At 43.7% G+C, this 16223-nt stretch overlaps 1 protein-coding gene across 1 annotated transcript in view; it reads left to right on the forward strand.

Annotated features, from left to right (window-relative positions):
- The window catches only part of LOC122814924 (centrosomal protein of 83 kDa-like), a 206145-nt gene that overhangs the window by 49855 nt on the left and 140067 nt on the right, over nucleotides 1–16223 (forward strand). Inside the window, exon 2 of the mRNA XM_044087188.1 lies at nucleotides 971–1251. Coding sequence (XP_043943123.1) covers nucleotides 989–1251 — 263 coding nt within the window. The 5' untranslated portion in view covers nucleotides 971–988. The remainder of the gene's footprint in view (nucleotides 1–970; nucleotides 1252–16223) is intronic.

The following is a 16223-nucleotide window of genomic DNA, read 5'->3' on the forward strand; positions in this document are numbered from 1 at the left end:
GTGTATGTATATGTATATATATATATATATATATATATATATATATAATGTGTATAAAAACAGCAAACTTTTTTCTTATAAACTAAAAGAAGGACACGGAAAGGCAAGACTGATGCTAAGCATCAGTTTTGCCTTAGGGTGTCTTTCTTTTAGTTTATAAGAAAGAAATTGGTTTTATTTTGTACAGTTCTTCATTTACATTAGTTATTGCTGTTTATATATATGTAATGTGTGTATCTCTAAAAAAATATATATGTGTGTGTGTGTGTGTGTGTGTGTATATATATATATATATATATATATATATATATATATATGTGTGTGTGTATACACACATTTTTTGTCAATGTTTTTTGCAATGAGAAATCCCCCCACACCCCTTACTAATTTATATTCTCACTTTGGTGTAGCCCACTGGTGGGTAAAGGACATAGGTGGCAAACAAGTGGCACCATGTATTATACCTTTCCTAAAGTAGTTAGATCTTAGAATGAGAGTGTAAACTGAGAGGGTGTGGGGCACATATGCTAACATGGAGATAGGAGACTTCCCCACTGCAGAAGCCAAATTATTTATATAATGCTACCGATACATTACTGCAGTATTTTTTAGACAGTGCACTTTGTTTTGCTTTCTTTAATTTGCCTTTTATCTAGTGGCATGTTAAGACATGATATAATATTGGACTGAGTACTATTTTTGACTGTCTATAGTCTGCCATTATGCTTGCATAATTGTGTGTAAATGTGGTTGCCAAATGAGTTATTGTTTCATACAGCCTTAATGTGTTGTATTAATCTTTGTTGTTCTGGTTTGCCTTTGCTTCAGGTCATGACATGAAAAATGTTCTGATCACCAAAAGCTATAAGTAATAACTGATAACCAATGAACCACATCTATTCTTAAATACTTTTGATGTATTTTTAATGTAGGTTTAGAAAGTTTCACAATTTAGTTTTGTGTGTGACAGGTACCTTAATCATCCGGGATGGCATCTGTAGAGCTAGAGCCCACCACAGCAGAGTTGTATAGAGACAGATCTTTAGAATTGGTGAAACATTCACTTCTGAATTCAACAATAGCTGCTCCTCTGACTTCCACAATGAATGCTTCAAATCCCCTTCCTCAGTTCAATTTAGATGTGGGACTTACATCCTCAAACAATGAGCTGCAGAAAATGTTAATTGATGAACGAATGAGATGCGAACACCACAAGACAAACTATCAAACTCTTAAAGCTGAACATACAAGGTAAGGCTTAACCTTTATTAATATTATTGGTGTCATTCCTGCTTAATTGTTAATATTCTTTTATTATGAATTTTGCTAATTATTAGAGGTGACATCAAATTTAATATTTGTGGTTTGAAAATCGGTGGTCTACAGATTTCCACATACTATTTAAAATTTTGAGTACAGACCCTTAGGGTTAATGGAGAATCATAACTGTGTACACAAGTATGGTAGTATCTTACTAACCAGTTTTATCCTCTTTTAAAGCCAAGTGTTACTATTATAAATAGTATGATGTTAACCAAAACCTTTAGACTGCATTGAAGTTAGCAAGACATAATTAAACAGCAGTGTTTGTCATGTTGTAGATTTTGTACTTTAAGCATTTATCTGTACTTCCACTTTTTACATTTCTGCATAAACATAAATGATGCCTCATTCACCTCTTCTGTAGGCCTTTGATAATGAGATGTAATTAGAAGACTTCGAATGTAGTGCTGATAATTAGCTGTGTACTTGGGTTGCAGAGGAATATATTACAACACTCTCTGCTGAAACCTAGGGATTGTCTTAAACTGCAGCTGTTCTTGCTCTAAATGCAGCAAATCTACTATGTTTTAGTTATCTCAATGAGCTGAAAGCATCTCTTAATTGAAACACAAAATAAAAAAAACAAAAAACAAAGCTACTGTAGTATTGCTTTAGCTCCTTTTTCAGACCAAGGTATGCTACGTAGCAGATATTGGTATGAAAATGGCATCAGTTTGTTTTTCTCTGCTTTGTGTTGCATTATCATATCATGCTCCAGCAAGGACTTAACCTTTTTCCACTCCATGTGCTGCCATTTGTCTCCTTATTGTTGAATTTAACTCTTATTAAATTAAAATACATAGTTTGCTGAAACAAACTGTACTATTACTAAATGATGGCATTTCATAAAGTCAATGCTGGTAGTGGTTAAGTGCCTAATTCATAGAAATGATATGTAGTACTTGAGACACTGAATTAAAAAATTCATTGAAAAAGTCTACAGATGATTCAAAGATAATAGCACTGCAGGGCCATGAAACTAATTTATATGTTACTGCACACGAACCTAGCAGTTGATGCACACCCTATACACAAACAAGCTATACAGCATAAATAAAATCAGCGATACAAAATGTGTACCATAGCTGTCAGCTAATTTTTGCTCCTCCATTTGTACAGAAGTAGGATAGTGGTTTCCTAACAGAGAAAACACAAATGTATAATTTTTCATCAGTTTGTTTGAAAAATGATGTCTATAGGGGAAACAAATGTAAAATCTGATGCTATCCATGTCATTATTTATCACTGATAGGTCTTGCATCCGAACTCTGATCCAAGCCGGCAACTCTGTATAGATTCAGAGCTCAAGCTCCTCCCCTTCCCATAATCCCCTGCCGACCTGTAACCCAGATATCTCGTTTGGTGCAGAAACAACTTGATTCCAGTGCTCAGTTCAATCAGATAAGTGTTTGTTCACTTTTGGGGCTTTTTTTGCTTAGACAAGTTCAGCCCTTTAGTTGTTTTTTGCAGTCTTTAGTTTCCTTTTGGTCTAGTTAGTGTTAGGTCCTTCCCCTCGCTGTACTTTTATTGAGTTTGTTGGTTGGGTTTCTGCCTTTTTTATCACGAGTGCTTCCTTTCCTGTAGACTTTTATCTTTAATAAAAAAAAAAAAAAAAAAAAAAAAAAAAAGATCTGAGTAGTAGTTGTAGTTTGTTTTGATTAGTGCCTTTCTCGTCTTTGGGGGGGGGGGGGGTAGTGTGTGTGTGTGTGTGTGTGTGTGTGTGTGTGTGTGTGTGTGTGTGTGTGTGTGTGACTCCCTGTTGGTTTGTGTGCATTTGTTGTCTTACAGTATGTCCGAGAAGCCTTCTCTGTCTTCTCCTAAAAAGCCAAAGCTCTCAGATCACAGATCCGAATCCAGCCACTTTGGCTTTGGATCCAGGTTCTTCCACTCCAAGGGCCTTGAATCAACTCCTCTGATCCGAGACCTCAAGCCTCAGAGGTCTTCAGATCTGACTCTGCATAAACCTTCCCTGAATCCATCATGCTCTTCTGATCCATCCAGCACTCCAGCCAAAGCATCAAATCCTACTAGGGCTTCGGATCCGATAATCATAGATAGCTCTCCCTCCAGATCTAGGTCTTTGGATGCGAGGCACTGGAGGCAAGGCACTGGAGTCTGTCTCCTTACAGGGTTTGCAGGGCTTTCTCTAGGTCTCCAGCTAGGTCGGGGCATTCTTCAGTATCCACTAAGTCTTCTAAGAGTTTATTACCGTTTAGATATGGACAGAATAATGAGGAGTTTCCCCGAAGACCAGATCGAGCTGGGCTTTGTTACCTTCCCCAGCTCAGTTGTCTAGGAGTCCCTCTCCATCCATGGGGCTTCATCCTCCTCTTCCAACCAGGACAAGAGCATTCCCTGTGAGAGACTGTCGTCGTACAGTATCTCTCCCTTCCAGACAGCATCAGGGTCCCTGGTGGGTTCTGTTGCCCACGGAGCAGGTTTTGCCTTGATCCCATGAGGTCGGTGCTGGCTCCTTGAGGGTGGGGTCGGGCTCGGAGTTTTCAAACCGTTGCCTTATCCTGGGGTCTTTGGTACTGGACAGCTTAGGGCTGGTATCTTTTGGGGGGCCTTGGTACTGCGTCAGGGTTCTTCCTTCTCTCCAGGGAGGCTACGGCCGTGGGAAAAGATGGGGGGGCTTTGTCCAGTCCATCGGTCTTTGGGCGGTAGAAAGGACCTTTTCCTGCTTGGCTGTCCCCTCTCCTTTGTCTATGGGTCCTACCTAGCCTTCTCAGCTTTGGGCGGTGAGGCCTCATCCGTCCAGGGTCAGCCATCCCGTGAACTCCTTCAGATGGGCACTACCCAGCTCTGGGTCCCGGTTTCTTCAGAGTCCTCCCTAGAGCCCATCATAGATGAGCCCCATCGGAAGAAACATGTAAGAGGAGGCACTTAGACTTCCTAGAGAGTCCCTCACTGAGGACATGTATTTCAAGGAAGGAACTTCCATACTTCCACCTGAAGAAATGTTCTTTGGGGACATCCTCAAAATTTTCAAGCAAAAAGGCGATTGGTCTTCCCTCACCCTGTCTTCAGAGGAATCCATGTTGCTAAAGGCCTATGGCTGGGCCCATCTTCTACCTGGGTGTCACCGCCTGCTGATGACCCTGTGGAGCTCATCGCCAACAGAGCGTGGAAGGAGCCAGACACAGAGGAACCGGTACCTAAAAGGGCAGACAAATTTCTCAGTCCCCTGAAAGGTAAAGCTTTTTGGAGTAAGGGCATCCCTGTGGATGACATCATGGTGGCTACGAGCTAGTGGAGCAGAGCTCCTCGATCTATCCTCGAGTAAGGAGTCTCAGGCGATCGTTTTGGAAAGCTCGTGCTTGCCTCGGCTACATTTGGACAGTGGGCAGCCAACTACATGTCACATTTCACCTGGCTTCAGAGGGATTTGGTAGTGGAGCTCGCAACCTCCCTCACAGAGTTGCTGCCCCTGGAGAATCTCAAACTAGTCTCTCCTAAGCTAGCCACTCTGACTTCCCTGTCTAATACTTTGATGAGGTTGATCTCCAACACTGTGGAGGCCACTTCTTGAGTGGTGTGGACAGAGATTGCCATTAGACAGCATGCCTGGCTTCACCTTTGCAGGTTTGCTGAACCCTTCAAGGCATCTTTTACTAATGCTCCCTTTGATGGTTCATCCTTGTTTGGACCTACCATCATGGAAATGTTAACCCGCAGTGAACAGAAGGGGAAGACTCTGTCCACTATCGGAATCAAGGTTTCTACCCATCCATGATCTTTCTCTAAGACTCAGAGTAGTAGTAAGAAGCGCTTCTTCTGCAGCAGACCTCCTTCCAGGATTCTCCCTTGGAATCCTCTTCCACAGGCCTGGGTAGGGGATTCAATGGCAGACATGGCCCAGTGGCAGAGATAGTCTGCAAAATCAGGGCTTCCGAGAACCCTTCTTTGAGAACCCCCGCCCCAGTGCTCATGAAGCACTGCCTGGCTGTCCTGCTCTAGAGGCAGTTGAGGGATGATTCTCCCTGCACCCACTAGACTGGATAAATATCACCTCAGATCAGTGGGTGTTAAAGACTATTTCCATGAATTACTTCATTCCTTTTGTTCAGCCCCCTCCCATGTCAAAATCTCTCCCGGATGTTCCACCCCGTCAATGGGAGTTGGCTCACATTGAGCTCCTAGAACTTTTTTGAAAACGAGCCATCCAAGAGGTCCCAACAGGACAGTTAGGGTCTGGAACTTACTCTCACTTTTTTGGTACCAGAAAAGACTGGAGATCTGCATCCAGTTTTGGACCTCGGTGAACTGAATCTGTCAGTTCAGAAGGCCAAGTTACAAATGGTCACTGTTCAGTCCACTCTGCCTCTCTTGCCAAGGATAATTGGATTTGCTCAGTGGATCTCACATCAAGAGCAAGAGACGCTCCAGGAGACACCTGCACTTTTGAGTAGGAGTCGATCATTACCAGTTGAGTGCCCTGCCCTTTGGACCCACCAGAGCCCTCCGGGTTTTTGCCAAGTGTATGGCAGTGGTGGCAGCTCATCTCGGGCTGCAAGCCTTCCAGGTCTTCCCATACCTGGACTTTTGGCTCCTCGCAGCCCCCACGAGGCATCAACTGTCAATGGCCACCAACTATACCCTCAACCTTTTTCAGGAGCTCGATATCATGGTCATTCTGCCAAAATCCAGTCTTTCACCATGCCAGAACCTGGAGTTTATCAGAATTTTACAGCATTATCCCCACACAGATTTCATCTCCTTTGGGATAAGGCATCTCGCTGGCTCTGGAGTGTCCCACAGCTCTTTTAATTCTGCAGGCATTAGGCCTGATGGAGGCTGCCATCCAATTAGTCCCACTTGCCAGGCATCACGTGTGGATTTTGCAGTGGACCCCAGCTGTGCACTGGTCTGCTCAGGCCCATCCCATGTCCACTCAGGTATGCAGAAGTCAGCTTGCTTGGCGGCTTCAGTCTCAGGATCTACTTTTCGGCAAGCCCTTTTGTCTTCCCCCACCCAAGGCCAAAGTGACCATGGGCACCTCCCTGCTGGGGTGGGGGTGGGGGTCATTTTCAGGGAAGGATGGTTCAAGGCACGTGGTCCCCCTTAGAGACCAAATTACACATAAATGTCCTAGAGATGAGAGCAGTCCTTTTAACATTGCAAGCCTTTCAGAAGATTCTCCCGCTCGGGACTATAGCAGTTCAGACGGACAACCTGGCTGTTCTCTGGTATATCAACAAGCAAGGGGAACACAGTCTTATCCCCTGTGCAGGGAGGCCATGAAAGTGTGGGAAAGGGCGATGTCTTCCAGGCACTTTTTTAGGGGGTGTGGTGGTGGTCATACTGGCTATTTACAGGGCCTAGCTGTATGGGTATCCTTACTTCTTATTACATATTCCAATTTTGTTGCATGTCTGGGTAAGACACATTTGTAACATGTTAGTGAACGTAGATTTGAGTATTTTCTGTCTTAAGTGAGGGTCAGAAACTGAAATGATGATTCAGTGCTCAGACAGTGAAAATATTGATTCCATACAGTTCATTAAACAGACCTAAGCCATTATTCTTGTATTGGTCTACAGTTATCAATGCCTGCAGTACTGTACTCTGCACAACTCACTCCTCCACCCACAGACTAATATATATATATATATATATATATATATATATATATATATATGTGTGTGTGTGTGTATATATATATATATATATATATATATATAATGTGTGTGTGTGTATATATATATATATATATATATATATATATATATATGTATATGTAATTATACATTTAAAGGTTGTGTGGGTGTGTGTTTTTGTATATCTATACGAGTTTATAATAAATAATCGCCAGTTAGTTTGATCAAAACACAAAACATTCAACAAACTCATTGTTGATTACCATAAATTTCCACTAAAATTGTCGGAAAAAATAATTATAGGTGTAAACCAATAGGTTACATTTGCGATTAAGGAACAACAACTTTTATGTTCTCAGAGATGTAATATAAAAACTCCAGGTTCACACAAACTGAAAGAAAGAGGAAAAAACCCCTGAAATATGTAACTGTCAATTTAATGAACTTCGACCATTACATAATTCGACCAACTGTACCACTGATGAAAAACACTAAAGTTAGAGCACATGATGAACCTATATATAAATTTGTACATGTATACATATAATCAATTGAGCAGATTGCCAGAAAGTGCTGCATAACTAAGTTATTATTGTAGGAATGTTCAGGATGACATTGCGCCAAAGGGAAGTTTTCTTGCAAGCAGTAGGAAGTTGTACAGCACATTCAGCGACTATTTTAATAGACATTGTAGCTCGGCAACTAACCATTCGGGGGCATGGCAGGACAGTGCTACCTCACACAGACCATCCAAATTGTACATTCATTGATGTATGCTATCAGATGGTTACAAAGTCTATTTAGAGACTACACAGTGACTGTGATATGTGTGAATTATTTACTGTAGCTAGCTTTTACTTATTACCCATGAGGTTTGCATAGTGCACCACAAGCCTGTCAGTGTTTTAGTGTGGCCAGTAGCCCACAGGAAGTTGGCAGTGCTGGTCTTAGCAACTCGGTGTTCTGCTATGTATAGTAGACTACACTCATTGCAGGTAGCTATTTGTTACTTTGTTCCTTAAAGATGGTGGGTACAATATGCACCACCTTTTGCTGGGGGGTGGAGGGGTGAGAGAATTTTCCATTTTACAGTGCTTTCAGCCACTTTCCCTGCTTTGTGAATACAGCACTTTCACTTTGCAGCTAGTTCCTATTGCTTGACTGGTGATCTGCAACTTTGTATCTGAAGTTGTTAATTTTCTTTCATTCCTCAACTAATGGGTCTGAGTCCGATCCTTGGATCTGACTCGGCTGCAACGCTAGCTCATGGCCACCAAAAAATCATGAGCTCCTTTTCTACCCATAATGCACCAATCCCTAACATCTTCCAGATCTCGTTTACCAGTTTTGTGTCTAGATGTGATCGCCTTTAGCTGTCAAGTTGTTGAGTGGGAGATAAGTCCTTTTTACTTAATAGCTTCTAAAAATTTGTAATCCTTAATTAATCATTAGCTTTAACTTTATTTGATTATCCCTGTTGACCTCTACTTTCCATCCACCTTAGAGTGTATGTTTTTCCTACCATTGCTGGTAGGCCTAGCCTATCCTTCCCTATCCCTTTACATGTAGTGTATCTCTTTAATACCATAGTTGGTATATTTCTTCTCTTTGTAGAAATATTTGTATCCCTAAAAGTTGCCATTGCTGGTATTTAGCTTTTCTGTCTTTTCTAATATAAAAGTGAAAAAAAGTTTTAGTGGTAGTAGTTTTTGTGGTAGTAGTAGTAGTTTTTGTGATATCCTCCTTTCTAAACCTGTCCAAAAAAGGATCAATGGGATTTAAAAAGTACAAATAATCTGGGCACAAATTGCTCTTTACTGATTCCCATAAGCTTTGTGTATACTACTTGGGCCCAGAACACTTACAAGGAGAATGTAGCATCTGTCATGGGTCTAATCCCCGAGCTCTGGCTGACAGAAGAAATAAATTGATATTGAAAGGCTTGCTGCCAGCTTCATTTTCCGAGGTCATTGCTGGGTCTCAGTCCTCCAAACCCAAGATCAGAGACCCCGCAAAAAAGTCTCGACCTTCTGATCTTCTGCCTCTTCCTCCTCAGAAACAAAAAAGAAAGATCAGATGCGAAATTACAGTCTGACCTTTGACGGATCTGACCAAACTAGTATCTGATCCTATGTTCTTGGATCTGAAGCCTCTACAGAGGACTGCTTATTTTCCTCATCTGGATCCAGTGTCTCTTCTCCCTTTTTAGAAAAGTGCTCCAAATCTCCATCCATGACATCATCTCATTTTTTCAAGAGTCTTACTGAAGTAGATGTGGAGAGAATGATGAGGAAATTCCTCACTGCTCAAATTCAGGTGAGAGTGTTTACGGCTTCTACTCCTTCAGGTTAGGAAGGCCGATCATCTAGTACTCCACCGATTACAGCTCCTTCTCTAACCCATCCTGTTGCTTTAGTGTCCTTTGATCCAAGCATTCCAGGTACATCTGGTTTGGATCAGAAGAAAGCACTTTCTTCAAATCCGAATACTGCTCCTCAGAGACAAAGCACCCCTGTTGGATTTGGGAGATCCAAGTCAGCTAAGAAGTTTATGGGGCTATGTCATCCTCTCAGAGCCTTGGCACTGGACAGCTCGATTCTGACTTTGGCCTCGGGTGGGTTTTTTCGGAGTAGAGGGAGGTGATGGGCCAGAAACTTGCTTTCTCAGCTCTGTTGTCTTCCTTTTCTCCAGAGCAATCTACTTTTGAGGTGTGAAGAGTGTTTTCTGCTCCAGCAAGTCAGATGGATCCTACCCCCTTGAATCTACCCTCTACTTCTCGAATGTCTTTGTACCTTGAGCCTCCGCATTCTACCCTACAGGGTAGCTGGCTCAAATCTTCCAAACTACCCAGCAGGGTATTCTAATCTCTTCTTATACTTCACCGGACCATCCCACCAAGGAAGTCCCTAGGAAGAGGAGGTGAAAAAGGGGGGCACTTGGACTCTCCTCAAGAGTCAATCACTGAGGGTACTGATTTCAATGAAACAAAGGGGTCCACAAAATCCACCACCTGATGACATCTCATTTGAAGGCATTCTTGAGATCCTTAAGCAGAAGGATGGCTTCCCAAGACCCTTTTCTGGAGGCCTTTGGAGTTGGCCTGTCTACCTCCTGGGTTACTTCACCCACCGTTGAGTTCATTAATTTGGTCTCTAGATGGGCATTGAAGGAGCCTGATTTGGTTGAACCAATCCCCAAGAGACCAGACTGGATTCTGGCTCCACCAGGAGGAAAAGGAATTTTGGGGTAAAGAGGTGCCTGTAGATGCCATGATCGTGGTGGCAGCTACAAAAAAGGAACTTGCTGAACATCCTCTTAACAGAGAGTCTAGGGTGATTGACAGATTTGGGAAACATGTTTATGCTTCAGCGACTCTTACACTCATATCACTGAACTATCCGGCATGTTTTATGAGACTTCAAAGGTATTTGATTAAAGAGCTATTGAAAGCTCTTCCTGGAACTGAGACTGCTGAGGCTCAATTTTCAGTAGTCTCTCAGCTGCCCTACGAGCTACATCTAATTCATCCATGAGACTTATCTTGCACACTTGGCTCAAGGGCCGTGGGTTCAGGTATTTCCATCAGGAGGTATGCCTGGATGCACCTGTGTGATTTTGTGGAGCTCTTCAAGTCCTCATTCATTAATGCTTCTTTTGACAGCACTTCTTTATTTGGTCCCACAGTGAAGGACACCCTCTCCAGTTGGGAGAAAGATGGAAAGACCCTATCTGCAGGGGGCATGCATTTTTTGACCTCTCAAAGGACCCTTTCCAGGAATCAACAGGGAGGTTGAAATGTGGTTCAGAAAGTTCCAGGGTCATTTCCAGGATACATGATGATAGTTCCCCCAGAGGCAGGGGGGGGGAGCTATAATGGACAGCAATGCCCCCATAGCAGAGGAGGCCTGCAAAACCAGGGGTCTAGAAATTCTTTTTCTGACAGACCCTTTCAGCATTCCTGAAAAGAGGCCTGATTGCCTGCCTCTTTAGGCAGTCAGGGGTTGTTTATCCCTGCACGGCTGAGCCTGGCTAGATATTAAAAAAAAAAACAATTGGGTGCAGAGAATTATTTCCAGAGATTATATAATTCCCTTTTCCATACACCCTCCATTAAGAAAATTTCCCAATGTTTCACCCAATCAGAGGAAAGCAGCAGCATGAGAAATCCAAAAGCTGCTAAGAAAGAGTCATAAAAAAGAGGTCCCACCAGATCAAATAGAATCCGGAACTTACCAAAATTTTTAGTGCCAAAAAAAAAAAAAAAAAAAAACGGGACTGGAGACCAGTTTTGAATGTCAGTGTGTTGAATAAGTCAGTTCAACACACAAAGTTCCGGATGGTAACGGTTCAGTCAATTCTGCCCTTTTTGGGCAAGGACAACTGAATGTTCTCGATAGAACTTCGGATGCATACTATCACATAAAAATGAACGTACAATCCAGAAGGTACTTATGCTTCCTGATAGAAGCCCGTCGCTATCGGTTCAGAGCACTGCCCTTTGGCCTCATCACAGCTCCCAGGGTGTTCACCAAATGTATGGCAGTAGTAGCAGCTCACTTGAGACTGCAGGGATTCCAAGTGTTTCCATATTTAGATGACTGGCTCTTGAACACCCTGACCAGGCATCAGCTGATCGAAGCACAAGATCAGGTGCTACAGACTTGTTTACATCTCGGAATAACCATACATTACATCACTTAGAACCTACCCAGACGTTAGAATTCATAAGGGCAGTGTCCAACACTGTATGGTAGCTTCTCTTCCTCCATCAGGAGTGCAAACGATAAGGATGCAGGTCAGGAAAATTAATTTGCAATACCAGAATTTCTGCTCGATTGATGGGATTGATGTAAGCGGCAATATATATATATTTTTTTAGCAAGATTCCATATGAGAGTTCTACAATGGATGCTATCAACACAATGGTCAATACTTTCTCAACTCATTTCAGCAAAGGTAAAGATAACTCAGATATGCAAAAGATACATTTGCTGGTAGATGCAGTTGCAACAGATATTATGAGGCCATCCTTTCATCCTCCCTTAGCCCAAGGCTATAGTGAGGACGGATGCTTCCCAGATTGGGTGGGCGGGCATTTTCTGGGGGAAAACAGTCCAAGGCACTTGGTCCCCCTAAGAGGCCAACTGTCATATCAGTGTTCTGGAGATGAGAGCAGTGCTTTTGGTGTTGCAGGCATTCCAAGACGCTCTTCCTTTCAGAACAGTTGTAGTCCAGTCAGACAACATGTCAGTATTTCGGTACATCGACAAACAAGGGGGAAGCAGATCTTATCCCCTATGTCAAGAAGTCCTCAGAGTGTGGCAATGATTGATATCTTCCAACCACTTTCTAATAGCAATGCATATTCCAGGGAAATCCAGTGTGTTAGCAGACAAACTGAGCAGGTCCATCTTCCTACCTCATGAGTGGTCCCTCAGGAACAATGTGATGAATATGATTTTCAGTCAGTGGGGCCAATCTTGCTGCAATCTTTTTGTGTCTCCCTGATAAAGTGCAGCAACTTTTTTTTGCCCTAATCCCTCTGCTGGGAGAATCACTGAGGGATGCTGTACTCCCCAATTGGCCCTTGGTCTTCTGTATGCTTACCGTCTGACTCCCGCTAACTCCCAAATTCCTGCTGAAAGCAGCCCAGTTGAAGAGCAAAGTCATCCTTATTGTGTCTTACTGGCCTTGGAAGATTTGGTTTCACTTACTTTGGTCTCACCTACAGCATCCACCTTGGATTCTGGATCTAATTCCTGACTTACTGTCCCACCCCACAGGCATGGTTCACCTGGATTTTTCAAGCCTCAAACTAACAGTATGGTTTCTCCAATTCCTTTAATAGCTAGACAGTTAATACTGCCTTCCCCTGTCCATTCCATACTTTTATCTTCCTATAAACCTTCTACTAGGAAACTTTACAGGAATAAATGGAAAAGGTTTGTTTGGAAAGAGCAAAATCAGACTGATCCTTTCTCCGCTCCGATGCAGTCTTCTGAAATTCTTGGCAAGTCTATTTAGTGATGGGACTAGCTCATCTGCTATAAATGTCCAGCTAGCACCGATGTCTAATTTTCATGTTGGATTTCAAAATTCTTTACTGGCTTCCTCTAAGCTGTGGAAAGTCTTCTTGAGTGGCAGTCTCCTGCTAAGGCCCCATTTGGCGCTGCAAGCCTTGATTCACTCTCCCTTTGAACTAGCAACTGAGTGTGATCTTAAATTCCTGACCTGGAAAACTATCTTTCTAGTTGCAATTACATATGCTAGAAGAATTTCAGAACTTCAAGCATTATCTTTTAAGCCTCCATATTTGATTTTTCATAAGGATAGGGTAATGTTACTTAACAACGCATGTGAAGTTGTTAAATCTCGCCGTTTATTCTCACTGATGGGTTCGGAGCCGATCCTCGGCTCCGACACGGCCGATAGCAAAGCTCAAGGTTTGCCAGTAGCTTGGGACCAAGCCTTTTATCCCACAATGCACTGCTGGAATTACCTCAGATCTAGTTTGCCACGGGAAGAGAGATCTCTGTGATCAGCTAGCTCGGACCATTTGTGGGGAAAAAAACAGCAAGTTTTATAAAAAAAAACTTTCTTTTTTGTCTTTCTAAGATAGTTGTGTGTTAGTATTAGATAATTAGATAATAGAATCTATAGTTTTAGATAGTTAGTGCCCTGCTGGCTTAGTTGGTTTGTGTGGGCCTTTAGCCCTATTTACACTTATTAGTCTTTTCTAATAGTCAGGATTTTTCTCTGTGGGCTTCTTTAGCCCTATATTTGTAATCTGTAATTATTTGTTATAGATAGTGCCCGGATTGAGCTTAGTTGTTTGTTGGGTCTTTACAAGTTTAGTAAGGACTTTACTGTCTTACTTTTTGCAGTTTACTGTTTTGTTTTACTTAACTATGCCGGATGAAAAGGAGAAATCCCATCCTAAATCGGGATTCAAAAAATGCCCAGATTGTGGGCAGAAAATGTCCGTCACTGACGGACACATTCAATATGTCTGTGGTCTGGGGGCTAAACCCCTCCATGACACTTGCAACATTTGCCATTCCTTTTCTTCAAGAGTCTTCTTGGAGAGAAGGAGAAAGCTTATAGACAGGAGATTATTACAACATTCCTTTTCTGAGGTGTTGAGTAGCCATGAGGGTACTAGCACGTCCTCCAAATCCTCAAAATCTACAGATCTTAAAGTGACAAAAAAGGTGAAAACTTCAGAGGGAGGGTCATCGGCTCCACAGACCTTGGAACCGAGTGTACCTGTGATTCGGAGCCAGCTCTCAGTATTGGAGCCTGTCTCTGAAGTTCCCTCTTCTCCTCTGCTCCAGTCAGCACCTTCGGTGCATTCAGCTAAGTCCTCAGTCAGCCTTTCTGATTTGGGCATGGATCGACTAGTGCAGAAGCTTTTACAGGCACCAGGACTTGCCAAATTGTTGTCGGCCCGGACCAGCTCGTTTGTGCCAAAGACCATTGAACCAGATTTGTCTAGTCCTCTTCCAAGCCGTACTGGACCCTCGGAGCTGAAGGATACTGAACCGATGATTGTTGAACCATTGGAACTGATACCAGCACTGGTGCTATCGGCTCCATCTACTCTGATGTCCTCGACACCGACAGAGGACTCGACGACGCTCTCCCATCGGTTCCGGGGAGGATAGTCAAATTGATTTGTTGGTGCCGACTCTTCCTCTCGGGGCTTCGGCTCGGATGAGCTTGGCTCCTACCTCGGACTCTGAGCCCAGGGTTTTGGTGCAGGAGGATCAGACGGTACTCTTGGGTCCGTCCACTCCATCTCGTCGGAGCCATGGTGCCTTCGATGCTATGAGGAGAGTTTAGTCTCCAAAGACAACAGTATCGGTTCAGCCTTCCCTCTCCCCTGAAGCTCCTGTGTCTGCTTCTTCGTCTACCGGTCCACCCAAGCATAGAGACCCCAAGCCTCAAGTACCCCCACAGGGCGACCCTGTTTTTCTGAGACCTCCTCAGATCCCCCCACTGAGGAGGTGACCAGGAAGGGACTGTGCAAGAGGAGGCACTTAGACTCCCCACAGGAGTCTTTGACATCTGACATGGACTTGGATGAGTCAGAAGGGTCCCCTTGACCCCCCTCTGAGGATATCTCCTTTGCAGAGATACTAGAGGTCCTTACTCAAGAGGGGCGATTGGCAGTCCAAGACCCTTGCTGAGGACGAGTCTGTGTGCTTCAAGGCTTTTGGGTCTCAACCTTCCACTTCTTGGGTGTTTCTGCCTTACGATGAGCTCATGGAACTGATCTCTCACAAGGCGTGGGAGTCACCGGAGGCCATGGAACCTGTTCCTTGTAAGCCCAATAAATTCATGTCTGCCCCAGTGGACAAGCCATTTTTGACAAATTGAATGCCTGTTGATGCCATGGTGGTAGCTGCAGCCACCAAAAAGGAAGTGTCTGATACATCCACATCTATCCATCCTCCTAACAGAGATTCTAGGGTCATGGATAGATATGGGAAACGCATGTTTAGTTCAGCGACTTTTTCTCTGTGATCACTGAACTACTTAACCCACGTTACGAGACCACAAAGAGATCTCTTGAAAGAGCTAGGAGATGCTCTCCAGGGTACGGCAGCTGCAGGGGTGGCTGACGAAGTCAACGCCCAGCTCGCTACCCTAAACTCAGTGGTAAACTCGTCCATGCATCTCGTATCCTATGCAGCTGATGGTTCGAGTAGAGCCACTAGTTTGGGCATTGCTCTTCGAAGACGAGCCTGGATGCGTCTCTGTCCGTTTGCTGAACCCTTTGTCTTCCTTTATTAACACCCCATTCAATGGCTCATCACTGTTTGGGCCCAAAGTAAAGGAAACTTTAACCAGGTGTGAGCAGGAAGGCAAGACCTTATCTGCCGTTGGAGTCCATTTTTCTACCCCTACTCGGCCCTACCCCAAGGGCCCTAGGGGAGGGAAAATGTGGTTCCGAAAAGCACAGGGAGCCTTTCAGGACACACGTGGGGGAACCCCCTCTAGATGCAGAGGAGGGGATTATAATGGAAGATGTTGCCCCCGTGGCAGAGGGGGTTCGCAGCAACAGGGTGAAAGGGGTCAGTTCTCCGGTCAACCCTACCAGCGCCCCTGAAAGGGGGCCCGACTGTTTGGCTCTGGAGGCAGTCGGGGGTCGCTTGTCTTTGTACCCAGAAGCCTGGCTAAACATAACAGATACATGGGTACAAAGCATCATTTCTAGAGGATATTTCATACCGTTCTCTTCCCCTCCCATTCCTGTAAAGAGAATCCCAGATGTTCCACCCAATCTCAGGGAACAAG

The sequence above is a fragment of the Protopterus annectens genome, chromosome 11.part0 (genome assembly GCF_019279795.1).
Source record: "Protopterus annectens isolate FY-2018-M chromosome 11.part0, PAN1.0, whole genome shotgun sequence".
NCBI classification, from domain to species: Eukaryota; Metazoa; Chordata; order Ceratodontiformes; family Protopteridae; genus Protopterus; species Protopterus annectens.